At 37.5% G+C, this 27,435-nt stretch overlaps 1 protein-coding gene across 2 annotated transcripts; it reads right to left on the bottom strand.

The window, feature by feature from the left end:
- Window positions 1-5,997: 5,997 nt before the first annotated feature.
- On the bottom strand, window positions 5,998-25,920 carry zcchc14 (zinc finger, CCHC domain containing 14). 2 transcript variants are annotated; one of them, XR_487555.2, is made up of 14 exons: window positions 25,327-25,920; window positions 21,968-22,079; window positions 17,693-17,766; window positions 17,151-17,222; window positions 16,496-16,608; window positions 16,103-16,197; window positions 15,796-15,856; window positions 14,559-14,784; window positions 14,005-14,096; window positions 12,572-12,699; window positions 10,748-10,891; window positions 8,838-10,304; window positions 8,332-8,438; window positions 5,998-6,940 (listed from the first exon to the last, which is right to left on the bottom strand). XR_487555.2 is itself a non-coding variant. In XM_007889364.2 (13 exons), the coding sequence occupies exons 1-13, from the start codon at window positions 25,912-25,914 to the stop codon at window positions 8,383-8,385; spliced, it is 3,228 nt and encodes a 1,075-aa protein (XP_007887555.1). In that variant the 5' UTR covers window positions 25,915-25,920; the 3' UTR covers window positions 5,998-8,382. The 2 variants fall into 2 exon arrangements, 1 of the variants encoding a protein (XP_007887555.1); XM_007889364.2 differs by having other exon boundaries at window positions 5,998-8,438.
- Between the last annotated feature and the right edge of the window lie 1,515 nt (window positions 25,921-27,435).

Genomic DNA, 27,435 nt, shown 5'->3' with positions numbered 1-27,435 from the left:
ATTGTGAAGTAGAGTGACTGTATTTGTGGCCAAGCGCAGCAGCCAATTTATGCACAGCAATGTCCCACGAACAGCCATGAAATAAATAATCAATTTTATTTGAGTGATTGTTGGCCACATTTAGCTCAATCCTTCCCTAATCTGGGGACAGAATCTTGTTGTCGTTAAGTTGGCAGGGTTCTGACGAAGCGTGCTAAACCAGTATAAATCGAGAATCAAAACAGCAGAGTGTGCATTTAGCCTGAGGGAAACAAGATGATAATTCATAAAAAGTGGCCATTTTCCACATGTATAAAAACATAAGGTGTATCACAAAGAATTTTAGTGAAAAATATCAACTTCTTTAGTCTACCAATAAAAACTGGCCATTACTGCACGTTTAATGCAAAATACTCTGGGTGTTGATGGCTATCTGATTAAGTCATACAAGTCATTCTTTCCAACCTGATTTGGTTCTCATTACATATAACGATCTCTCCCATTTGACAATACTCCACTCCCCAAAAATATAAAGTGTTCCAAGACTTTTCCAACAGTTTGTTTACAGTATTAAAATAAGTTACCATTATGCTAAATCTAGATAGTTATCACTGAACCATTAGAATATTTATACTCCAGGAGTCATACAAAAGACAAGCAAACAGGATGATTGTGTGTATAAGTTACAATGAAGAATTATAAAGATAATTGACAAAATTCATTTTCAGAAAGTGTTCACTGTTCGAAAAGCAGGATACGAGGTAAAATTTAAAAAGGTAGAAGTCATGAGGGAAATCATGTGGATTTTCATTTGTTACAAAATGAAGTGCTAATATAAACTGGTTAGAATTCAGAGAATTAAATGAGAGACTTTTGAAAGAACAGGCAACAGAAACAATTTCATAAAGGATGTATTGCTCTTCTTTAGAAAGGAGACTGAGGTACATTGTGAGAAGGCAGGATTCAAACCTTAATAAAATCAAATTACATTTTGCGGTTCTTAAACGTGTTTACCGTTAGATGGTCATAGAATTAAGATATGGTTCATTACATCCAGGTTTGTAATGTAGCAATCTCTTCCAATGATACAGTCTTAAAGCTTCGCTGCATTACTGCTCCTTTATCTGGGTGTACTTACTGTGGAACCAATTAAGAATTTTGGAAGAAGCGTTGATGAATTACATCAGTGATTGAGTCTCTTCTCCTCCTCCCTCCCCACATACACATTTTGAAACGAATTCTGTGCCGGGTTGTAATTCCACACCCAATGGCTTCTTTGTTTCCTGCCATAGTAGGGTACTAACTAATTTGTGCTGCTCAGTTGAGAATGTTAAACAATCTCTCGTAAACAATTTTGTGCATCAGGGAATCTTGGAACACAATGCCTTGGGACCAAACTACTGTTGGTCCCCAAATAAACAAGTTCAGACAGATTCACTTAGAACAAGAGGGATAATATTCCAAAATTATTAATTTCACTGATACAATAATTCTTGCATTTGATATCGTCAAAACAACAAAACGCTGAAAAGGTAATTTGAAGTGTAATGACCATTTGTAGGCAAGTCATTTTTAGTGATCTTAAGTATAATATAAATTGACGATTAACATTGGGAGTTAGCTTTCAAACATCTGCTGTTACTTCTGCTGTTCCATATCTTATAAAATCCCTATTCATTTTGTTTAAAACCTGCATGGTGGACTGCTATTGTTGATTAATGCTGACCAAAAAGCAGTAGAGTGAGTAACAACAACCATGAGAACACCTCATCAATTTCAGAGTATGCATTAATAATAATAATAATAATCCTTGCATTTGATATAGCGCTTTTCACGTCGGGAGGACGTCCCAAAGCGCTTCACAGAATATACTGTAAAGTGAATTGACTGTATATTTGTGGGCGAACGCGGCAGCCAATTGCGCACAACAATGTCCCACAAACAGTCGTAGATTGATAATGACCAATTTATTATTGTTTTGTTTTGGAGGGATTATTATTAGGCTCTGTGTGGAGTAAGGAAACTTGCCCAAGGTTTCGCCCTCTGCCTGGAGGGCGCCATTAGTCCGCCATTAGTCCCCCATTGGGATAGATTATCTGCTAGATACCATTATCCACCTGTAATAAAGGCTCAGCTTACTCAGGAAGCTCTAAGAAGTTGACGTACACGCCACAAGCAGACGTGAAAGGTTTGTATGGGACTTTCAGGGGCACCTCCAAAGTCCTCCATTTCTATGCAAATTGCTCATTCCAGGCAGAGAACATAACTGCTGCAAGCCATGTCACCTGCTTTTAATATTCTTTGCATTTGATGTAGCCTCTGATTGCATCAATAAAGTTTCAATGCAGTTCACAACAGTTACTGAAGTGTAGTGCTGTATAAGCAAATCCAGCATACAATTTGCACAAGGTAATGTCCTACAAACAGCCATGAAATAAATGATTCATTTTACCTGGGGAATTGTTGGCTAAGATATTAGAAATATTCCACTTAAACCTATAGCTGATGATTAGAAAGACTATAATAACCAAGGTGGAAAGTATATGTCTTGAATAATAAAATGACGTTTTGAAAGGGAAGGATGGGTATGAGGGTTTGCAGTGTTATCCTAGCTTAATATCCTCACACCTTAACAGAAACAAGACACACAAGGTGATATGAGGATCAGTTTGCAATGAGAATTGAAACTGGAAACCATAATTTCCCACTCAAATTGATTTTGCATTGAGAAGTGTTGGAATACGAGCAATAGAAAAATGAAAATCAGATGGATTACTCCCTCTAAGCACTGCATCTAAAGGATATTGATCAATGAATTTAAGGCTGTAGTAATAAACTTAATTTCAGTGCAAGTAACAATACAAGATTACAATATTTTCTTTAATTCTCAGCATCCTACTAAATGAGTGATATTTATGTATTTTTAAGATTATAGATTGACATTCATCACTTGAGTTAGAGAAAAACATTTTAACAGTCATCGAGTGCAACCTATTTGAAGTTTAAAAGGCCAGGGATATTTTGTTCATCACTGTATCAAGACCCTTAATACAATAAACTTTCTAAGTTATTTGCTCATACATTCTAATATTTAGTATTAAAGATCCTTATGGGTTTCCCATACAGGCAAACTGACCAAAGAATACCCAATATATAAATTCAAACTGGTGTAACAGGCAATTCGAAGACTCAAACAGTCTTAAGTTGGCAGATCTTGGAACAGTATACAACATTTAGCTTTTATAGAAAAAATGCATTTTAAAAACATTGATGAGCTATGGGCTCTTTCATAGCTCTGAGGATTAACCAAATATTTATCTACAGTGGGTAAAATTGAGTAAAACAGTTATTTCCCCCTCCATGTGAAACCCCAAATGTTTGGCTATAAAAGACAAAGGGGAGAAAAGTAGTAGCATTTCTACATTTTTATTGCTTTTTTGTTCTGACATTTACAATTCGGCTCCAAAGATAAAAATGTATTTTCATTCTACAAATGTACATTTTTGCATCAGTCATAAAATATAAAAAATTCAAAATAACATATGAAACAGCCACAATTTTTTTTTTACAGGTTCAATTAAAATCAGTTGCATAATAGCTTCTAATATTTACAAAATTGCAAGTTTCCAAAACATTAATGATGTCACATGCACAATGGTTAAAAAAAGTCAACAGCTTGAAGACACGCAATGACTTAAAGAACATGTTTCACTTCATTTCCAGCCTCAAATATTTTCAAATTGGATGCTGCTGCAAGGGGGAGGGGGTGGGGAGGAATTCTTAGATCAGCATGAACTACAGGGATTGCAAAATTAATCTTACCTAGCTAGCTTTGGTAGAATCATCAGTCTGTCATCTAGAAACACAGCATCATGCATTCCCTAGGTGGGAGAAAACAATTCAGTGGTATTTGCAGATACGGCAGCTAAAACTACACATGACCAACCAACCGTAACCTTATATGCAAAGAATAATTGATGGTATTACTATCAATGACCTAATAGTTTCAGAGGTGACTGCTAGCAGGCTGTTTTGCATGAAAGGAATTGTTGTACACTCAAATAATGTAACTAGACAGGAAATATTAAGACTCAGTAAAATTAGTTTGGAAATTCCTTTCAGTCACTGTAATTTCTTATGTTTCCTTCAAAATTGAAGAATCACGTTTGCTAGAGAGTTTACTGGGCAATTATTACTTGCACTTGATTAGACATCATCTTGAGCTCTATGTGTTGCAATTGTATTTTAGCTCAATATTTGAACCACTTGCACATGCTGAAGATTTAGAAAGAAAAATTTCTCATTTAATAGCCCTAGGAATGCAATACACATTGTAACTGCATTTTTGCATAGGTGGGATGGTGGTGGTGGGGTGGGGGGAAACCACACCATTTCCAGAATATACAACAAGCTAAATATCTCAACTTTTAATGCAACTAATAAATGGCAGTACTGCCATCAGGAGTAACTGGCCATGTTACATACTTAGGTGTCATACATTTTGACGACAAGGCCCTGCACGAACCCCCGATAAAAGAATTGGAAGAATTACTATCAATTCAGCGTGTTGATATATCAACTATCACGCTACAATAATATCAGGAAAGCAAGTTTGATCCACAACATTGCTATGTGCAGATGCTGCATGAAGTGCAATAACATACAATCTATACAGGTCCTGAAAATATATATTTAAAGCCAACTGCAACATTTTGAACAGATAAAGTAAATAAGTGGAATGTTAAAATATCCCATTATTTTCATGTAATGGACTTGTGTCAAGTCATTAATTGAGAAATTCTTGAGGGAATGACATTTTAAAATCACAACATGGCCAAGTCGATCAATTCAGGAAGACGTAATCTGATATTAAAAAAAGTAAGGCCATGCTCAGGGTATAAAATGTATGTAGTCTTCTACCTCAACACTTTAGTATTCTTTGCATACTTGATTACGCTTCTGTCCTTCCAATACATACTTTAGCTACAGTGGAATGCAATCACATTGGAGCAGAATACAAAAAGTGCTTCAGACTGAAATTACTGACAGCACTAATGGCTTAACCAATACTGACTAATTCAAAAATAAAGTTTGAAGTTTGATTAAAAATCACTGATGCATGACAAGATCATTTCTGCCAATTAAGGCTACAAGTGTGTAGTGTAATACAAAACTTAAATAGATTCCAGAAGGTCTCAATACAAGAGTAGTACAAAATCAAATCCTCTATATATTCATTCAAAATTTAGTCCCTTAGTTTTGAAATCCTTTAGTTGTTGAAATAACAGAAAACATCTAACAAAATAATTTGATAGTCAGTGGGCATGGTTTGAAGTAATTATTGAAGTTCTTTGAATAATTATTTTATACGAGGCGGAGTAACCATGCCATTGGCATGTACTACATGTACAGTTTGATGCTAACTGCTTTTATGTCACTGAGAAGCACTAACTGCATAAATTATGGCAAGTCATGTGAGGATACTTGTACTTTGAGGCCATTAGATCAAAATTAATGAAAAGAGGGGGGGGGGGGGGGGAGAAGAGAAAAAAAAGTGTCTCATGACATCTAACTGTCACATGTTTTCAGGAAAATGTTCACAGCAAACACTGCCATGCAGGCAGAATTATCTGTGAAATAAGAGGGCTGAATTTCCACAAACATTTAGAACTGAAAAAGCTAGATGCCAGAAAGTATAAAAACTATTTTAAATATTGATACAATTTTAATTGCTCGACACCTTTATTGAGCTATGCAATAAAAAAAACTAAAATTGGAAACTGCATTTCCTTTGCAACTGAAAATCATGTGAGCAAAGTTGGACTACGCAAAAAAAAGTTCAGAAAACTCAATAAGTATGATAATCTGATATAAGATGAAGTTAAACAATACATGTCTGATCAGACACAAGGGTTGGATATCCTTTGAAACGTTGAGGAAAAATGTTATCCATCTGAAAAGATTTTAATTAAATGGTTTCCATTCAACTTAGCAATGGAGCAATTTATTTTCCTCAAACGTTAGCATGAATAAACAGATAATTCAATAAACAAATCTGTGTTTTGTTCCCAACTTGGGAATTTTCGGTCCTATTTTATACTTAGTAAATCGTCGTTTGTAAATGCCCCATGAAAAGCTTCTCAAATTCACAAACTCAATTCCAACAGTTTGTAATGGAGCAGTCTAAAATGATTTACTAACATTAAATTGAGATTAATTTTGTTGAGATTCAATTTCCAAGAAGTCCCAGAGTTTGTCAGTCTTGTCTCTGTTGTCCCCCATTGTCCCCCATTAGGTTTTCAAACTTGTTATTAAGCACAGCTCTGGATAAGACATTTCTTACAGAGCTATCTCAGCTATATGCTCGTGCTAACCTGCAAGCAGTTTATCAGTACATTATTTGGAGATGGTGTTTTGAAGTTTTAATTCTAAAGTTATGTATCATATGAATAGTATTTAAGTTTGTTTTCATTGTAAGCACAGTTCTCGAAAGCAAAAATTTAAATACCTGATGATCCACAATTAATGCAAATGTTTTGAAGTGGAAAACACTCCCTTGAAAGATGAATATATATATATATTGTTCTTTCCCTCCCCCTACACCTCCTACCCATAATCTTAAAACCTGGGTTTTAATATATGAAATTGTCACTAAGAAAGAACGAAAACCCAGGAAGACAATCTTCAGTTTTCTTTAAAGTACTAGGGATTGTTACATATTCTCTGTACACAATCCACAAGAGTAGTCATTGACTCTCTATAGCTCTCACACCAAGTTTCATGCTGTAGAAGTTAATAAACGTTATAGATTAAACAGAAGGAATCACCAAAATAAATACAACAGCTTTTTTATTTACCCAACACTTGCATTGCTGTGGATGTGAACATCATCCTTTAAGTAAATTCCTCTTTATTGAGCTTCAAAATTCGTTCTCTTCACTTGCACGAGAGGTGTGGGCCGCTAAAAAAAAATTGTCTAATCAGAAGCCTTCCATCGAAAACTATATACTCAAAAGGAGCAAATCGCAATTCTATAATATGACATATATTTGTAAAATTGGCTCCGATTTCAAGTTCATTAAGGCAGGTAGAAATGATGCATTGGCCACTTTCTTCCCATTTCACTCTAAAATGACATGTGGTAATCCCAGTCAATAAAATTGCAAGCAACAAAGCCAACTTCAAATGGCAATTCTATAATATCCTCAGTGAAGTAAAAATATTGTTACAGCAAACATTTCAACAAACTGCATATTCAAAATACAATACATAACAAAAGGAATAATACTGCATTGCATGTTCAGTTCTGTGGAACACTTCCAGCTTCCACCTTGCATAGAAATAAGATGAATCACTGTAAACAGCTTCCACATCCAACTCCAGATTCTGCAAATCTGAGGCTGAAAAGCATAAAGCGATGGATTCTTCATGACTAAAGCAAAACGGTTCTCAACTGCCACTTTAGTGAATCAAGGCATCCTTCATCTGGATGAAGAGCTAAACCATCAACTAAAGAAAAAAATGGTTTACTTTTCCAAACTGAAGATGGTCTTCTACAATATTACCAATGTTGCAGGTTGAAAGATCCAATTCAATATTCTCTTTAAGTAGAGATCGGTGTGAATATTTTCCAATGGCAGCTTTTGTCATAACTGTGCATCAAATTCTTTTAACTGTGGTCTGATCTAATTTCAGCTCCAACATATAATAGGCTTGTAAATGACACAGATTCTATCAGGTTCGCTTTCAGAGAACTTGATAGCATCTTTCTACAGACAATAGCCCACACTAACTTTACAAAAATACTGGTTGACAACTTAACATACAAGGGCTCTCTCATATAACATGTACAACTTGGAACCTTACAAGAACAGATAGGTTTTCCCCCCCCAAGTCAGTACTTTCTCCATTCTGGTGGTCAGAATTAGCACCTTGGTCACCCATTGAGCTCCACCAAAGTCGCATAAACGTACCAGCTCTTTCTTCAACTCTGGCTTTGCCCGATTTCCTCAACTGTTGTAAAAGCTGTACAGTACAGACTATCCAAATATGAACACTTTGTTTGGAAGCTTTCTGCTGCAGCACGAGTGCTCAGAACATCAATAGTACAGTTATAGTATGGATAAATTCCTCTTTCCTTGTGCAAAATCAATGCACAATTTAACAAACAATGATTCTGTTTTAACCATTACTTTTTAAAACTGTCTGTGTAAACTCACATCCAGTGCGTGCGTAATCACTTTATCTCCCCGTATAAGATTGTCTTTTTAAAAAAAAAAAGCACCTTTGGATAAAAACAGCAGAAAATTAATCTAGCAGCAGTGGACATCCATTGGACATCTTTCTTTGTACCTGCCATTGGGTTACTCAGTGGCACGTAGTGATTCATACTAAGCCCAAATATTAGTCTGCCGAGTCCATGCTTTCAGACGGAGGTGCATACTTCAACCTAAAAGTACCTGAAAGGCAAAGTTTAAAAAAAGTTATTTTCTTCTTATATTTATAAATATTTTAATAATATAATATTCTGCATACCCTGCTGAAAAAAAATTGAAACTTAGTTTGCGGAAAATACTAATAGCTTCTTCAACCAAGAAGTATGATGGATTGTCCTATGCTATGTGTTCTTTTCTTCTGATAATATTATTACAAGAGTAAAAAAGAAACATTAATTTGAAAGATACATCTGTAACCTTCCATAAACATCAAAGGGGTAACCAGATATTATGCAGCATTGGTAAATATAGAATAGTTTGTAAAGCAAGAGCTTCAAGTCTTAGCAACATAGAATAAAAGCAGGCTATTTGTTACACAGCGTATTGTTGATCAGGTATTCACCTAAAGCACAAGTTGCTCACCTTGCTGATTGGAGTCCATGGCTGGCTGCTTGCAATCCTGGGCTCGGTGTCCATTTGCTCCACAATTGTAACATGATATATTCCCATTCTTTTTATGTCCTGATCCATTTGTGCTTCCTACCACGCTCTGTGTTTGATATAACGTAGTTGTGCCTCCCAGGAAATTTTGCATGGGGGGCAGGACAAAACCTGATTGCCCACTTATAAGAGTGTCTGGAGACAATCCATTGTTGTGAACAGGAGGTGGTACTACTGGATAGGGAAAGGCAGTACTATTATTGTATTGTTGGGTGCTAATGTAACCATTGTTACATAACGGACTAATTGGAAAGAGAGGAAAAGTCAACACTGAAGGGCCTGAAAATGGGTTTTGGAAATAGCTGGCGTAATTAATAGTCACAGGATTTGAACCACAGTTTCCACTGCAACCACAAGAACTACACACATTGCATCCGGTTTGCTGTTGCACAGGGATACTCACTCCTGAGCCACTACCACCATTATTGCTGTTAATGTAACCGTTGTCCACTACAGAGGAGAGACTGGGACTAGAGCTGGGGGCAGGGCAGTTTGGCACATTCATAATGTTTGCGAAGGACACAGAAGTGTGATTGTTTGCAGGTGCGTTGTTACTCCCACAAAAAGTTCCAGGGATAGAAGTTACAGGTGAACACTGAACTGTTGAAAAGGCAACTTTGGTGTTTGGTGAATAAGGAACTGTCCTTGAGCTTATTACTGCAGGTGGGATACTTTTTACTTGTACAACACTACTATAGGCTGTCTGACCCATCAGCATAGATTCTGAAGGAATGGAGGAGGAGACAAGGATTTTCATAGGCGGGTGAGAGAGGTGATATGAAGAGTTAGTGGTGGAAGTACTTGTCTCCACTCTCAATACTGGCAATGGAGTTGTTTTGGGAACATCTGTGCAAGGAGGTCCAACTTTAGCTCTTATCCCAAAGTTTCCCAGGTTAGGTTGAAAGCTACTGTTCTCTGAAGCACCTGCTGCTATTTTGGAAGGTTGCAGTGAAGTTGGCATTACATCTACAACCATGGTACCAAGAGGGCCAAACTTTTTTTCTACTTTGATGCTGCTGCCAGGTCCTGGAGGTGCTTCGTAAAGCTTTGTTCCAAGCTCAGATGGATTTGCATGAGTTGAAGAAATGCCAGTTATAAGCTTAGTTTCCAAGCTGCCTCTTTCGGACTTACGTGCAGAATTCAGCATTCGGCTGGGAGCAATGTTTGAAGAAATTACTGGCATAAACTGTACTGTAGAGATGGCTGCTGAAGATGCATGGCTGGTATGGGCCAATCCAGAAGCTACGTGGCTGGGATGTGCTAATCCAGTCTCATTTTGCACTGGTAAGACCTGTGCTGTGGGTCTCCACGACCCAGTGCTTAAGTTGTTCAGGTGAGTTAACATTGCTGGTTTCTCCTTTATTGGAATGTCCAATACAGTTTCCACATCTACAATATAAAAAAAAATTATATTGCCCCGACAAGTTAGAAAATGGTCAACTTAATTCAATACAACGTATTTGGTTGTACCATAATTAGTGCCAATACCACATTTTAGTTACAAAGTACAATATATAGACTGAACAAGTGAATTAGCTACAAATTAACAGTAATTGAACAAACTAGTTCAGAGTAGATTTCAGATTTTCTATCGTTAATCCTCGAATACCTATGTTAATTTAAAACCCACACACGAGGCCTTCAATAAGCCAACAATTAAGAGAAAAGCCAGTAGTTTTGAGGGCTTTATATATTTTTTAATACCAGGTATTAAAACCCTGTGTATAGCATTTTCACATTTCAGTACACTCTGGATCTCAAGGTGTGTGTTCAATTTAAAGTAAAGCATTTCTACAGATATTCTTTATCCCAGCCAAGCTCCAGAAACTTACGTTTTTCATTTTCATCTGCACTGTCCGAGCTCTCTTCCCTTCCCTGAATTCCCATTGGACTCGATGGTGAACTGGAATAGTCAGAGGAAGATCCGCTATCCCTGTTTATTGTGCGACTTTGCTGATCCACCTCCACTCGGAGTTCTGTTAGAAAAATGCAACGAATATGTGAAACATAACCATAATTTGAATTGAAAATGTAGGAATTGAAAGCTTCGTCTCTTCCCCTCCCTATGTTCCACCTTCGATAGATTACAGTTTTATGGGTGCTGGTGACCCTCTGATACTTTATACACAGACCATTCTTCACGTGTGAGCTTAGGTTGCATACTTCATTATGGTATTTTACCAAGTACAGCAAGAGTCTCTGATGAACCTTGATCCTCCTTATGTAAAACACACATTCCAGCAAGGGTCACTGAATCACAATCAAGAAAAGAAACCTTGTATACTGTACTTCCCCTCTCTAACCCAAAGTGCAAAGGCCAACTGAGCTGAAACACATCTTGGTGGCAATATAACTGAGCTCTGGACTAAATGGTGCATCGTTTCCCACTGGACCACATTTCATCCAAAGAATACCCCGGTGCTCGTCCTGGAGTGTCTATTGATTTTAATGCAAAATACGGGCATTGGATAGGCTGTATAATACAGTACAACTCTATTATAACATGATTGCAAATTTCTGCATTTGCTGCACAAAAACAATCCAAAACCACAGGATACCAGCCTTTTATGTGAACCAGTATTAGAACGAGATACTTTGCAGACTTGAGAGGTTTCATACTATTCCAAACCAAACAATGTCTATGACTGAAACTCTGCAGTGCAGATTAGACTCAACCTTGAAGGTTTACATGTCAAATCGAAATAGCTCATAAATTGATGCCAAAACTACAACTATGAAACACAACTGGTGCAAAGGAGAGCCTCAACCTTCAAAGGTTACAATGCCAAATGGAAACAGCACATCAATTGGTACCGAGACCATAACCAACAACCACCACCACTATAAATGGTTTGGCAAGTACAGTACTATGTTTTGTTCAAGCAGAACATTAAAGCTCAAAAGATGAAGTAATGCTTCCTTTTTATTGAGTGAGGCGACAGAAATACAGTAGCACAAAATTGAGGCAAGCGAAACAATTTTTTGGCAAGAATGAAATAGTCCATCAAGCTGGGCAACAAACAAGCTTCATTGTGTGTTATTGAAGCATGCAGTTCACTGATCTTCTTTTGCCAACATAAGTGTTAGCAAAATAAATTTTAACCTGAGTTTACACTGACCAAATTCAAATCGCACGTGGGAATACATTCTTGCAGAGGAGTGGCTTAACCTTCTCGGACCATTTTATCAATTTAGACACCACATAACTCTTAGTGCTGGACACCAATTCCCAAATATCTTTCACGCATAAGGTACCTGCTCACAGACTCCTTTCAAGCTCGGTCAATGCTTCTAGTGCAACAATTTTTTTTTTGGGGGGGGGTCAGCCACCTGTGGAAACCCATCACCAAACTGAGATTTCCATGCATCTTACCTATACATGGAAATATTCCAGAGATAGATTGTTGGAATGGAATGCATACTCTCTCTCCCTGGTAGGATAGAGTGCGCATTCCATTAGTAGATAATCCAACAACATTAGTAGACACAAGATATTTTACCTGAGTAAATGAGTTGTCAGCAATTAATGAGGTGATGTGTAATGTGGTGCTTTAAGCATTGTTCTGCACAGAGATTGGTATGCTTAAGGTTATTCTGACATGTTCCAGGGATAATGGAATTCTGTCACGTGTGATCAAGATTGTTTTAGAAAATACCTGCAGTAGGGTTGCAACGGATCGAGTGAATAGGTCCAAAATGACTTGTTGGTGTAACTCGTGCAATTCCACTGTTGGAAATAGATGACTGACCCAAGCTGTTGAGATTTCGTTTCTCGCATTTCCCTCTGTAAATCAACACAAAAATGCTTAGAAAATGGGAAAGAAAATATATTAAAGGGATAATATACATTATAGAAATTTATATTTCCCCCTTCCTTGTTAATTAGACAGACTTCCATGAAGGTGGAAAAAGCCTATTTTTGGACAACTGTCCAGGTGGAATGTCATCAGCATTTAATATGTCAGACAGCAGACCTACAAAGTGATTGTTCTGTTCTTTACTCTCGGGATACATCCAACATTTACAGTAATATAAAATTGCCTTTGAAGCCAAGTTAGATCAGCAAATCATTTTACATAGAACTTTAGTTCCCGCTACTCTACATTACGTTTTTCAGCCAATTGTTAGTATAGTAGTTTCAGATTTCTATTTGTTTCTGGGATGGTGGCATCATGATAGTTGAACTGAAGCTATAAACTGATGCATAGCATAAAACACAGGTGTCTTGCCACTAGGCAAAACTGAATTGCATTATGGGTGTTCACCTACAAAATACAGTCACTTTATAGTGAATCCTGCAAGCACTTTGAGATATTGTCCAAATGAGAGAAATGCTATATTAATGCAAGGATTTATTTCTTTAATTGTAATACTACATTGATAGCACAGATAGATAATGCCTCAAGTTGTAAAATAATTACTTTCTGTAGAACAATATTAATTACAAATTGTAGGACTCCTACTGATTAAAAATCTAAAATTTCAAAAGATATTTTGTGATCCTTATTCTACCAGGTAATGTGCAATTTTATTGAACATTTTTCAATGTTTTACCACCTTAGGAAAGCAGTCACTGTTGCCTTAATTTCTCCATTAGAACATGGAAAGAAAGGAGTGTTATGACGATTTTGATTTCTCATTTAATAGAATTTATGGGGTCTACCATAAATTCTTTCATCTGATGCCTTTTATTCAATAAAGTATTGCATTCTAAACAGCTTCCTGATAAGACTCGACCATTGAAAAGGTGAGATGCATAATTTTCTTCAAATATGTGAGAAATATGGTGCTGCAATGTAAGTTGACATACAATTATCAAATACTGTATTGATAAATTTTCAAGGAAATACCGAACTGTTCTTACTAGCATATAAAAAGCTTAATTACGTAATTGAAACTAAATGCAATACAATGTTGTACCAAGAGAGGGAGCAAGTGTAAAGATTTTGAATTGAGACTAAACTTTACCAATGTGAAAACTTCAATAACAACACTCAATCTCAACTCTGAGAAACTGTAGACATACACCAAGAACCATTTTATTTCATAATCATTCACAATAACTACATTTTTATTAAAAAAAACTTACTTTTCAAGTTCCAATTGGGTTTTCAGCTTTTTCTTTGCTCCTAATGTGAGTGTTTCAAATTTGTTCAGATCCTCTTCAGTTAGGCTCAGGAACTGCAAAATATAAATGTTAGGCTACAGTTGTGAGTGTTATGTATTTTTGGACAATGCCACTATAAGATGGATATAAAACTAATAGAAAAAGATGCAAAGTGGATTCATTAGTATTTTACCAGGTACGACTGTTTCCTGTTATGAAGAGACTTGAAGATTGGCTTTTGGCTTTTTTCCAACCATAGTTGAAACAAATTAACATCTTTATTTTACAAATATTTGGCCTGTACTGTCTTGGTTCTTTGACAGTTTGATACCGTGATGAGGAGATGTAAAGATCTATAGTGCTTGTGATGGAGCAATAGTTAATTCTCAAGCATGCAATTCTGCAAAGGCAGAATAATAAGGTACCAATTCTAGGTCATGAGGAAGAAAACGTGTTCTTGCAGTAACTACTGATATATGATCAATATACTCAAATTTTGCCTCCCAAACAAAAACATTAACACAAAAGAATTATACCTTATCCATTGTGAGTTGCTGAAATACAGGATAATATTTGTGCAGTCGTAATTTTTTAAGCCAATCTAGAATACCAATTTGTTCCACATTATGTGGACTCAAGTTCTCAGTCTGTGGCCAACTGCCTGAAGAGCTTCCAGCAACTGGATGAGAGCACAGAGTGGGAGGCAGTGAAGGTTGTAGTGAGTTGTGAGAACATTGGATGCCAGCTACGCCACATATTGGTCTGCAAGAAAATATTCAGAATATTAAAAGCCGTCCAAGGCTCTCAAAATGTACAACGCAAGACCAATACGGCAGTCAAACATATATACCTTATAAATATATATATATACACATATAAACAGTTATACCTCTTAACTATTAGTCTGCTCATACTGGAAGATAGGTTATAGAGTACATATTGCCTTATTTTATACATGCCACAGTACAAGCCAGTTAAAACAATTAGTTGGGGTGCATAAAATCCCAGTGTTATAAAGTGTGATTTCTCACCAGTGCTTCCAGATTCAAAGCGCATTTGGAATTTTTAGTTTTTTAAGCAAACTCATATTATAATGAAACACATTAAGAGGATCTTAGTGTATTAGAGAAGGAAAAAGGGAGAGCCCAAAACAAAACAATAAATGCAGTTATCTTCATCTCACAATGTAATCAGCTGGTGCTATTTCAGTTTATAGTTGAGAATTACATATTGTTAAACAAGAAAAGAAAATCTAAGTCCAATAACCATTGGGAGATAAAGTAATTACCTTTGTCATATTACATTGCAGTGTGAACTGAATGGTAATTAAACATTATCAGTTATCTTAATCATTAAAGGGATGCCTACCAGGTGCTATAACATAACTTGGTGAGGAGGAACTGTTAAAACGGAAATCTAGAAAATATCAGATAACCAAAAACCCAATATATACCAAAAATGTTTTTTTTTAATTTGACTGATAACAGGATCTAATATATGACATCTGAAAAAAAATTCCTTTTAGTCTATGAATGCATTCCATGAGAATGTAAGCCAATTTTAAAACATTGGTATTGATAAAAATGGAAGATGCACTTTGAATGGATTGTGCTGTAGTTTTATGGTTAATAAAGATGCTCTTGGCATTTGAGCAATTTTATCATTATTTGACCAAAGACAAAGTAAGATTTTTAAAGGTTTTAATATTTAACAATCCACTAAGGCGTTTCCACAAATCTGAGGCCCTAGCAGCCTGGAGAAAGCAGTACCTACCTTACAGCTGCACCGTTACTCGAGTTAGCTTTGTGTAGTGTCACTGGTAGTGAGTTGGTATCTGAGATGAGAAAAACAAATTCATATTATAAATAGCTTTCTCTACAGCTCTTAATTTCAAAGCAATAACTTTACAACAATTATAATATGCTTTTCACGAGTAAACTGTGGAGGATGCAGGATGGAGAATAGTATCCTCATTTGTTTTATCTGTTACATAATTAAATAGCAGACATTCATACTGAAAGAAAGCTTTATATACAAACCAAAATAGCCAAAGAATAAAAGGGATGAAGAGTTTACTTACACAAGTGCTGAGTGGGATGATTGACCTGGGCAGTGCAAAAGAATTTCTTTATGTGGTCATTTTTCAATATGTGCGATGGCAAGGACACCAAATATCTAAGAAAAAGGAAATAATTCCTCTTATTATACAATCAGGTTTAGAGAAAGGCAGTGTTTCTCAATGAAAAAGTACATCTTCCCAAATTCCTGCAACATGCTATGTCCAAGCCCCATTTTTTTCTTCTTTCTCCCCCCAAGAAAAAACACTTTTTAAAAAAATGTTAAAACAAAAGTTAAAAGCAAATTTCCATTCTATCAATCTACTAGTCTACATCAATTAATATACTTCCTTCTGCATTTTCATGACCCTTGGATCTGGATAACCACTTAATCATTTGTGAAATAGCTATTTTACCTGAGATATGGCTCCAGATCTGTATGGTTCCGCTCCTCCATATAGGAACAATCATGGTTGGTAGTGTCTGGAATGACATTTTCTAAATTCTCTTCTGGGAATACTTGAGGAAGCTAAAAAGTTAAGACGTTTTTAATTTTAAGACAATTCCTTCCCAAGAAACTATTAGTCAAAGATACAGCCAATTAAACAGAACCTTTCAGGACATATCCCCACGTTTGCTTCATCTGCAAGTGCTTCGCTGAGACTTTTACATATTTAAAAGTCCTGTTTGTAATTCAACAGGTGATTTTGTGGCTAGCCTCACAATCAGAGTCACTACCTTTATTGCTAACCTTGCAAATGAAGCCAAGATGAGAGCAAAGATAATGTGGTTGGTCACCGAGCTTCAATATAGTTTTAAGAAACTACAAGTCAAGCCAATTCTAACAAATTACATCAAGCCATGATTCTGGACTATCTCAGCAACTATAGCACTGGTTAAGATATTATATTGACAGACTCGTGACAATGTTATGTTCATACCTTAAGTACCATACATTTAAAAAAAATCAGTTTATTTAAATCATTTTAGTTTCTCTATGGCTTATTATCATATGAAAAACCTGCATCATAAATGCTTTGCAAATGTCAAAAGAAAACTGTGACACCTCACCTTTGAAAGAAATTCTTTAATTTCTCGAAGGGACTTCACTACAAAAGTTACTGAAGAATCTGACCATAAGACCTGAAACAGAAGAAAAATACGTCATTGTTTTCTATTCGAATGCCACATGTTCAAATTTGAATTGCATGCTAGACACTGAAAAACTTTCAAACAATCGTCAGTTCTGATTAAAACACTAATTGACCTTCCACACATTTCATATTTCTAGAATTTGCAATTCTAGACACTGAAAATGGGCAGGAAGGATCTCTTTTACGCTAATACCTTCTTTCTATTCCATGTATTGAAATAAAATCTGAGCAAGATTCATGATTAAAAAGACAAGGTTAATTACAAACTTGTCATAAAATAAATTAAGATAGATTATGTTTTAAACAAAATGAGTATGTTTTGATAGATCTGATGTTGGGCTCATTTTCAGACTAAAAATACACTCTCTAATTGAATCTTACATTTTTCAAAGTTAAGAGAAAATTGACAAATCCTTCATGTGGCACATAACAGCAAGAACACTGCAAAAGGCAAAATACCTCAAAAGAATATTCCGCAGTCCGGTCACTCTTCTTGTGTTGTAATCCTTTCACATCTATCCTCTCAATGCTGACTGCGGGACAAAAAACAGCTCGACAATTGAGAATACTGTTGCAGTTCTATATATAGAGTGTAAGTGGATAGGTTTCCAGTATGCAAAAGCTAGTGGTAAAGCACAACTATGGTAAAAACATCACTTGAATAAGTATTAGAATACAAATTGGTTGTTGACCATAATTTCATGGCCAAGTTTACAATACACCTCTAAAATGAAACCATCTGCAATTTCTATAGATATTTCTAATCTTACTAATAGTAATAATAATCCTTGCATTTGATATAGCGCTTTTCACGTCTTCTAGACATCTCAAAGCACTTAACAGAATATATTGTAAAGCGAATCGACTATTTTTTTGGTGGGTGAAACGTGGCAGCCAATTGCACAGAGCAGTGTCCCACAAACAGCCATGGATTGAAATAACCAATTTATTATTGGGTTTTTTTCTTGAGGGATTATTATTACAAGCAATGTAGAGGACACTTGGTGCTAAATTATTCCATCAGTACTTATGCAGAACTGAATCATCCGACAATAGTAATTTCCTCCAAATCAATGACGGGTAATATAGTCATGTCTAGAAGATTAACAGTATAAAACAAGCAACGTTTCCGAATCAATGACTATTCCCACAAGCACAACTACAACTGAACATATTAGGGACCAATGTACTATCCTATGGCAAAGAATATCAAAATGCTAAAACATTTTGGGTAATCAATGTACACCAGACTCCATTGTTCATTCTGCCAGCTACACAATGGTCCCAATGGTTCATCCCCATTTCCTTCAGATAAAAGCATCCTGAGAAAAGAGTTGCGCACTTGATTTGTCTATGTACATGAGAAAAAAAAAGCAATGATACATGTGACTCCTACTTATGTGTGAACCTCGACCATGAATGCTGGCATGTTAATAAATTGAAGGAGGCATTGCAGCCGAGCCTTAACCTCACCAAATATCTCCACTGATACATTTCAGCAGTCACCAAATAGCAGTTGGGACCGAGAATACCGGCTAGCTTTCAATTCCTAATGCAGGGGTACTGAAGTCAATTGTAGCATCCCCAACTGCTGCTTCAGCACAGAATGAGATTTGAAACTGCAACCTTCTGTTTGATTGCTTTAATGTGGTTAACAGGTGATTAATCATAAATTATTATCCATTATCCAAACAGCACCACAACTATTTCCATGACAGAGTACTACCTACTGTACCAGAGAATACACCATTGTGCTCCATGATATTTATTATAGGCTCCCCTACAGTCTGGGATATCGTGCTTCGACTATCCCACTACAAATTTTCAGTGCAACACTGAGAAGCAGCTGTTCATTTCATATGCTTGAACAGATGATCCTGCAAGGAATGTCAAGCAGCAAGCGTCCGATTACCTATTAGTTCTTCCTTAGTTGAGTCATCTGACATTTTTAGACAGTGACCCTAAACCACCATATACTTGAATTTACACACTCTTATGACCAAATTAGTATCTAAAGGTCAGAGAAAAACAGCTTTCTGCTGAAATATTTTAACAAATAAAACAGGGCCAAAATAAGGAACCTGGAAAGCCAGTCACTTTCATCATGAGACATAAGACTTTTTCTTTTTAAAAAAATACAAGCATCAATAAAGTAAGAGATACAGTTTTAGATTTTAGCTGAAACAAATTGTCCACGATGCATTCAATCACATAAGAGATATTTTAAGTCCACTATGCAATGGTAAGTATTGTGAAATAATTATTGTATCATTTGCAGTTCTTGAGTAACCATTTATGTTTAGTTCTACTGAAACTGAAATTAAGGGGCAATAGGAAAAATAAATGGGAGCTTCTTTTAAAAAGTCTTAAAGGGGCCAAATAATGCTGAAATTCTCCCTTTCTGTACCATTAGTTCATACTTCTAACAATGGGAAATATCTTTACTGCTCTCTTCTACATTGACTCTAGCTTTTGGATAACCCTCATGTCACGGAAGTAGAATTATACACCAGTGCACTGCAGGTGCAGCTTGCCTGGAGCAGTGTAAAGGTTGAGCTTGACTGCAACGATTTAAACTTAACCAGTTTGGCTAAATACCCTAAGTATTCAGATGCATTGCATTTATTACAGTCTCACACGTTTTGGATATTGTGAGCAAGAAGTCAAATAATCACAGGCTTGAAAATAACATGTGAGTAGGACATCTCAGAGTAGAGCTTCATAGAAATTTAGAATATGTTGAATGCGATGGGGAAAATAAGTAATACTTTCAAAACACCAAGACAGTAGAACAAGAATGAACTGTTTGTCTATCTAGATGGATGTTAAAGATCCCAAGGCACTATTTGAAGGGAGTTACTCCTTGTGTCCTGGCCAATAATTCCCCCAAATAAATTCACTCTGGGGCCGTTTGTGGGATATTGCCGTGTGCAAATTAGCTGCTGCGTTCACCCACAAAACACAATTATCATTCCTGTGGATCCTGTGTACCACAAGTCTCAGCAAAATGATAGTTGTATCAAGGGCAAGGATTATTAAATTATTGAAGAATACAAGATTGGGTGAAAGCTCAGGTAAAAAAAAAAGGATGCCGTGAGACACAATGGCCTCTGTGATGTACAGGCCAAATTAGGACAGAAAATATTGTGGGGAGGGGGAAGATAAAGTAGAGGCAACAGTTTAACAGTGGTGCCATGTTCACAGTGTGAAGCAGGAATAAACAAATCAAACAGGATGCTAAACTACAGTGCCACATCAGCTGAGTTCAAATCATCAGAAGTCATGCTAGGCACGTACAGTTCTCGCAAGCTGCATCTGAAAAACTACATATAGTTCTGGTCACCGCAACACAAGTGGGTGCTGAAGGGAACACTTCCAAACTCATGTGTATTCAGAAATGAAGTTAGAATCCAAAAAAATCATTGCTTGTTAAATATACAGAACAGATTCTCCAACATCCAACACAGTTCCATCGGGGGAAAGTGGAAATTTTTTTATAAAGCATTTTAGACTTGGCATGATTACATTTTTTCCCAAAGCTTCACTTACAAGGGCAGAATGTAGACAAATTAACCAAAAGCTAGTAATACATAACCTTGTTTAAACTGTTACTACTGTATATAAAAACTGTCCAAGCATGAACTTATACATGTACAATAGTTCTCAACACACAAGCTTTTTCTTCTGCCTTTTGAAACTTTCCCCCCAATCTCCAGTAAAGTGTGGACAGGCCAGCAGCAATGAAACTGCAGCCTTTTGAGGAAAGCTCAACACATCCAGCCAAAGGGAGCATGTTCCATCTTATTGTACATGGCCAGAGATGATCCTTCAATTAAGAATGAAACACACTCAACCAAATTTGATGATAACCTATTAAATTTTGTGCAGGTCCAATAAATAAGGGTGAATTTCCATTCAATTTAATTTGAGGAGTTTATTGTTCTGTTTATACATCTGGACGTGAAGCGATAGCTTACAGTGATAAAGCAAATAGAAATGAGGAAGTCATGTATCGTTCCTGCTCCTGGCCAGGAATGAGAAGAGTTCTGTGCATGCATAAACCTTAGTTAATAATTGTTAGCTTTTAAAGAGCTATTAAAGAGCTGCAAGTGCAGCTGCAAAGGTTTGTGAAAAATCCACTGAATTTATATTTATGCTGAGGTAGTTTGCAAATCAGTGCGAGTCAGTGCCACCTTCTCAAGGTATTCTCTGCAGCCAAACTCCAGTTAGTTCCAGACCTCATTGTTCTCACAATTTATTCAAGGCAACCCACCATGAAAAGCACAGAATAAACTGGGCATGTCTTTGGAACTTACTCAAAGTTCAATGTCTGCCACACGCTTCGATTCACACCTATTTTAATTTTCCCAATAATCAGAAGGTTTTGTGCAAGTGACGGAAAATGTCACTGACCTGCCCGGGAGACCCAAGCACTCAAAGTAAATGGGACATAAATAAGTAACCTCACGTTCTCTAGACTGAAACAAGCATAAACTGATCATTCCTTAATTTTGTTATTATTAATGGCATTGAAGTTACACCTAGGATAATTATAAACTTGGTAAAATTACTATCAAAACGTTCAGGGGCAAATGTATCCTTTTTAAAAAAAAACCAAGCCTACATATCATTTACAGAATACATAGAATGCTCTATGTTTACCATAATTACAGCTCAATCTACACAAAACACAGGTTCACACAACAAGAACAATTTTAGCATGTTGCGACTTACTTTTTGAATGCTTGCCTGGAGGCCGTTTTTGAAAAGACTCCTTGTAGGAATGTGCTGATGCTTGCAATTCATTCTCTAAACAATTCACACCACTTTCAGTTTTATGCGAAACCTTCGAAAACAGAGGTGAGAACATTTTGTTATTGATATTAATTTATAGTTTGTGATCTTATCTACTACAGGGAGTTGCACAATTTTCACAAAATATGTTTTTCCTCACAACACGTGAGTATAATCAATTTAGACATCTTTTGAACAAAATAATGCTTCCTATTTGCATAACAGTTCTCAAAAATGACTATGCAACCAACCATTAATTAAAAATATTGCACCCACCTTCAACAAAATTCTTGATACTAACTAGTTAACTACTAATCAGGGTACCTAATGAAACAGAAATGTCAGTCCTTCAGTAAAAATAATTAAGAAGCTAAAGAAAGTCGTTCAACCTAAAATAGTTTAAAGCAGGATTATCCACATCCCAATATTTATTTTTCATCCTTTCCACTACCTGAACCTACAATTTTTTTGTACTTATAGTGTCAACTGAGCCGGTATTTACTGCAGGGCATAACAATCTATTCCGTAATTCAATAGTTAAGCATTAGGATGAACAGAATATGGACATCACGCTGAAATTGTCAATTAGCAATGCAGCAATGACTAAATTCTGATGAAGTACTGTGCTTTTCCAGTTTCCTTACTACTGATTATTAAACCAAACAATGACTCATTTGGATTAATAATAGTGTACTGTGATTCCTAAACAAAGTAAGAATCATGTCCTTCAATTTTCCAAATGTCATTCTACACATTTTACACTAGTCTTAATCCCCTTCTCCCTTCCTAAATGTATTTTCTTGTGGGAATCAGTTAAACTTCCTGCATTCTAAAATCTATCTTTCCATTGTCCCATTGCCCCTAAACTTCAACATTTTCAAAAAATGAATCATGAGCGAGAAGGTACAACTTTAAATAGTAATTTGTTTTATTTTCTCAAAATGTAAAAAGATTTGCAAGCTAATTTACTCTATGAGCCCAGGTAGATTGACAGATGCAATAAGTCTACTCTGTCTGTCAACATAAAGCAACAGCCAGACAACTGGGATTTAACTACAAATGGGCCAAGACTGTACAACAGTAACCATTAGTCTTAGTAGAAGACAGATTTCTGATATACACATTTTTTATTTGGCAGAACAAACATATACACGCAGTGAAATTACCTCGGACGTCTTTCCGACATGAAGGGCACTACACAGGTGTAATTTGTTGGGTGTTGAATTGTTGCAATAAAACAATTGTGCAAAAGCTACGTATCAAAATAATCTACTATCATCTTGAATGGTTGTAAGAATTGGTTTTAATTGGACACCTATTTAAATTGCAACTATTATTCACAAAAACTTGTTGGCGAAGATTATAGCGCCTTATCACGTCTTTGAGATGTCTCAAAGTGCTTCACAGAACATAGTGTAAAGTGAATTGACTTTTATCATATTAACATTTCAGCAACTCCATTTCTGTACTGAACACTCATTCCCCACAATACAAAATTTACAAAGTCTACAGTATGGAAACAGGCCACTCGGCCCAACCAGTCCATGCCAGTGTGTATATTCCACAAGTCTCCACCCCTTCCTTACTCAAATTTGATTCTAAGTAAGCAAAGCCAGCACCAGTCTTTCTTTTAAAAAAATACCTACATTTAATGCTGGAAATAGAAATTGTCTTCCTTGGTGTCTATCATTTTGTATTTTGAATAAGAGAAAACTAAGTATTTAATAAAAGTCTGTATTAAACATATTCTTAATTCAAAAACTGTGAACAAGACTTTAAATATTTAAATCAATAAAACTTAATTTTGAACTTTAGTTGTAAACAAAACATTTAGGAGATGATCATACATTCATATACATCCAAACGCAAATAACCAAAAATGGTCATTTTGGCCCTACAGACAGACAAAGACCTACAATAAAGATGAGTGAGCTGCTGAATTCAGTTAATGAAGCAAATCACCAGTTCTTTAATATAAATACTGTATATCAAAAGCTCCCATTAACCTTTTAAAACAAGTTTAGCTCCCAATCCCATTCAAATTAGATAATAAAGATCCCATTCTGAATTGGCTGCTGCGTTTACTGACAAGATAGTCACTAAAATTTACAGGATATCCTATAAAGCACTTTGAGGCATCCTGATGTGAAAGACACTGTATCAAATGCAAGAATTATTATTAATAAAAAAACTGAGACAGGTGAACAGGCTTGATGGGCCTCTGTCTCGCAGTCTGTGTAATATAATCAAAAGCAACATTTATAATGTACAGGAATCTGTTCTGTTATTAAGCCTAAATAACTTTTGTGCGGTCGCTATATACAAATATAAATTATTCATTGTTAGGTTAATTCAATACAAAAACCTAAGTAACTAATAAAAGTTTGTCAAAATAGTATTCAAACTTTAAACCAAAGAGCAATATAGATGTAAGAGAGCGGTGCACCAACTGTATCCTAACACTGCAGTTGTGATAACACATCTAAACATTTCCAAAAGGTTACAAGTTTCAGGGTTACAAAGTTTCTGTAAAGATCACTTTTAAAGTGCAATCAATAAATAAGTCAAGGTTCAAGGGGCACAAATACCAAAATTTTATTCCACCTATTTGCAAAAAGCACTTGTTTTAATAAACTCTCCCGGAATCTCAATCAAACACACTTCAACGTGTTCCACAGTACTTCTGTGATAAACATATTGAAGGAGCAAGTTCTCACTGCGTTGCTAGACTGGCATCCTGCAAGAGTCATAAAACTCCTCAAAACAAATGCAGGACTGCATTTGTTGGACCATGCGAGCTAGAATTTGGGCAGTGTTCTCTGATTTACATAAAATTTGTTTCCAACGCTTTGAAACTTAAAACTTTAAATATGCTCAGTCAAGCTGTTAAAATAAAACTTGTGATATGATAATCAAGATTTAAACAATCATTTTCTTAAATGAGTTAAACAAAAATCAAAAAGTGACAGCAATTATTTACTTAGTCTGGAAATTGTAGATCAAGGCAGTTCAAGGAAACGACAAATATACTCTCAAAAACAAGCTTCTATAAAATTTCTAAGCGATTCATGCACATACATAAAAATTACCGTTTTTCTTTCGAATGGGAACAACATTCTTTGATTGTGTACAATGCATTGTACACGACTTAGCAGCGGCTGCAAAAATCGCAAGTTTTTCTAAAAAAAATAATTCAAGGTTACGAATATTATAGTGGGGTCATACCACATCCCTGAAAGATGAAGAAAATGTCATTCAATTGAATTTCCTAAATATCAGTTCAAAGCGTACAATCCCACCTTGCAAACAGTCGAGGTGTTATCCCTGCCGGCTGGAGCGGGAGTTGTTGGTGTTGTGACCGAAGCGGCGATGCCAGGACCGGTGTTCGTGTTGGAAGTGCTATCGATAATCCTCTGGATCTCCAGTAACTCCTGCCTGAAGACTTGTTTCTGGTGAAAGGTGAAGGCGGGGTGGTTGGATGCCATGGTAAACAGCAGCAGGAATTCGTCGCCCGTCCTGTCGTGCAGCTGAAGGCCGTAGTTGTTGATGATAGAGTCGATGTGTGTGAGGGTGCGGTAGAGGACCCCGGATGCCTCCCTGTTGTCGGAGCAGAGCAGGGCCAAGGAGACGATGAGTTTGCTGCGGACCACTTCATCGGTCATGTTGGTCAAACTGGCCAAATCGGCCACGTTATTGGCTTTAATCTCGGAGTCCCTGAGGGAGTGGTAATCCTTCCTGGCCAAGTCCTCGAGGCAGGAGCCCAAAAACCGTAGCTCCAGGGGGATGCAGAGGTCGAGGAGCCCGCAAATGAAATCCACTCGCTGCGAGGAATTCAACTCGCTGAACCAACGGTAAACCTCATCCCTCTGCAGCTGCTTCTGCATCATCTTCGAGCCACGCAATCCCGTCGGGAGGAAGGGGGAGGTGGTGGTGGTGGTGGGGGGGGGGAGGTGGGGGCGGCTCGGCAAACCCCCTTCAAGGAAAAAAAATAAAAACAAATACAACTTTCAGTTCCGCCACATCCTGCACATTAACCTCTCCCCCCCCCCTCCTCCTCCTCCACACCCGCACCAAAAAAAAACAATCCACTCTTCTTTCTCCTTCTTGGAAGGAGGGAAAATGTCGGTGTTTTTCCTTTGCCTTCGAGGAAGGGGGGTGAGGGGTGGGGAGGGGGAGAGGGCAGAAAGAGAGTGAGTGTGAGGGGTGGGGGGACGGACACGCAGCTGTTTGTCGGCTCGGCTCTCTCAGCGTCTGTTTTTCTTTCTCATTCCATCGCGTTCACCGCCTCCTCCTCCTCCTCCTCTTTCCTTCCTTCCTTCTTTCTTTTCTCTTTCCCTTTCTCCTCCGCCGCCGCCGCCTCCGGGGATGAAAAAAATCCTGTGGCGGCTGAAACGAAGCACTGACGTTCCTGAACGTGACGCGCCGCCCCGCTCCTGACAGCGAGTGGTTGTTGCTGTCGTTGTTTTTTTGTGTGGTGGAGGGGGAGGGGGTGGGGGCCCTCAGGCTTCGCTCTGTTGTTGTTGTTGTTGTGGTGGTGGTGTGTATATGGCTGTCTCTGAGTTTCCGCTCCGTCTCCCCTCAGAGTCAGTCCGTCCGTCCGTCTGTCTGTCTGACGCTCTCGTTCGGCCGCCGCGCGCACTGACTTTTTTTTTCTCTCGCGCGCGCTCTCTCTCCACCACCAACCGTCCAAACCGACCGTTGCTCACTTGGTTCGCTTTAAATCCTCAGGTCGCTCGCGTGCCCACCCCTCCCTCCCTCCCACCGGCGCGACCGGAAGTCCCTCCCTCCCTCCCTCCCTCCCTCTCGCGCGCGCGCCCAATTGGCGGACAAGCCCCTGAGGCTGTCAATCAATCGGCCGTTTGGTTTCCCCCCCCCTCTCCCCGAGGTTTCTTCGCTCCTTCTCTTTCCTTTCACTCACTCACTCACTCATTCTCTCTCTCTTTTTCTTTCTTTCTCTTTTTCTTTCTGTCTGTCTGTCTTCACCCCGGCTCCCCTCCCCCCCCCCCCACCACCCCTTGTCGTTCGCAACCGCATCCATCCATCCATCCGTTGTGGTTTGATCTCATTGGAAAGGAGAGGGTGAGGAAAAAAAATCCCTCCCCCCCCCCTCCCCCTCACACACACACACACACACACTCCTCCCACACCTCCGCCCCACGCAAATCCGACCCCCGTTGTTTCTCGTTTCCTCTCCTCGAATGACTCCACTTTCAATTCCCTCCCCGACGTGTACTCACACACACACTCACTCACTCACTCACACTCTCCCACACACACTCACCCACACTCTCCCACACCCCCACTCACCCACACCCTCACTCACGCACACACTCACCCACACACACTCACCCACACACACACTCACACCCCCCACTCACACTCACACACACTCACACACACACACACTC

This window comes from Callorhinchus milii, unplaced genomic scaffold (genome assembly GCF_018977255.1).
Source record: "Callorhinchus milii isolate IMCB2004 unplaced genomic scaffold, IMCB_Cmil_1.0 Scaffold14, whole genome shotgun sequence".
In the NCBI taxonomy this organism is placed as follows: domain Eukaryota; kingdom Metazoa; phylum Chordata; class Chondrichthyes; order Chimaeriformes; family Callorhinchidae; genus Callorhinchus; species Callorhinchus milii.
This window is presented reverse-complemented; position numbering and strand designations above follow the sequence as displayed.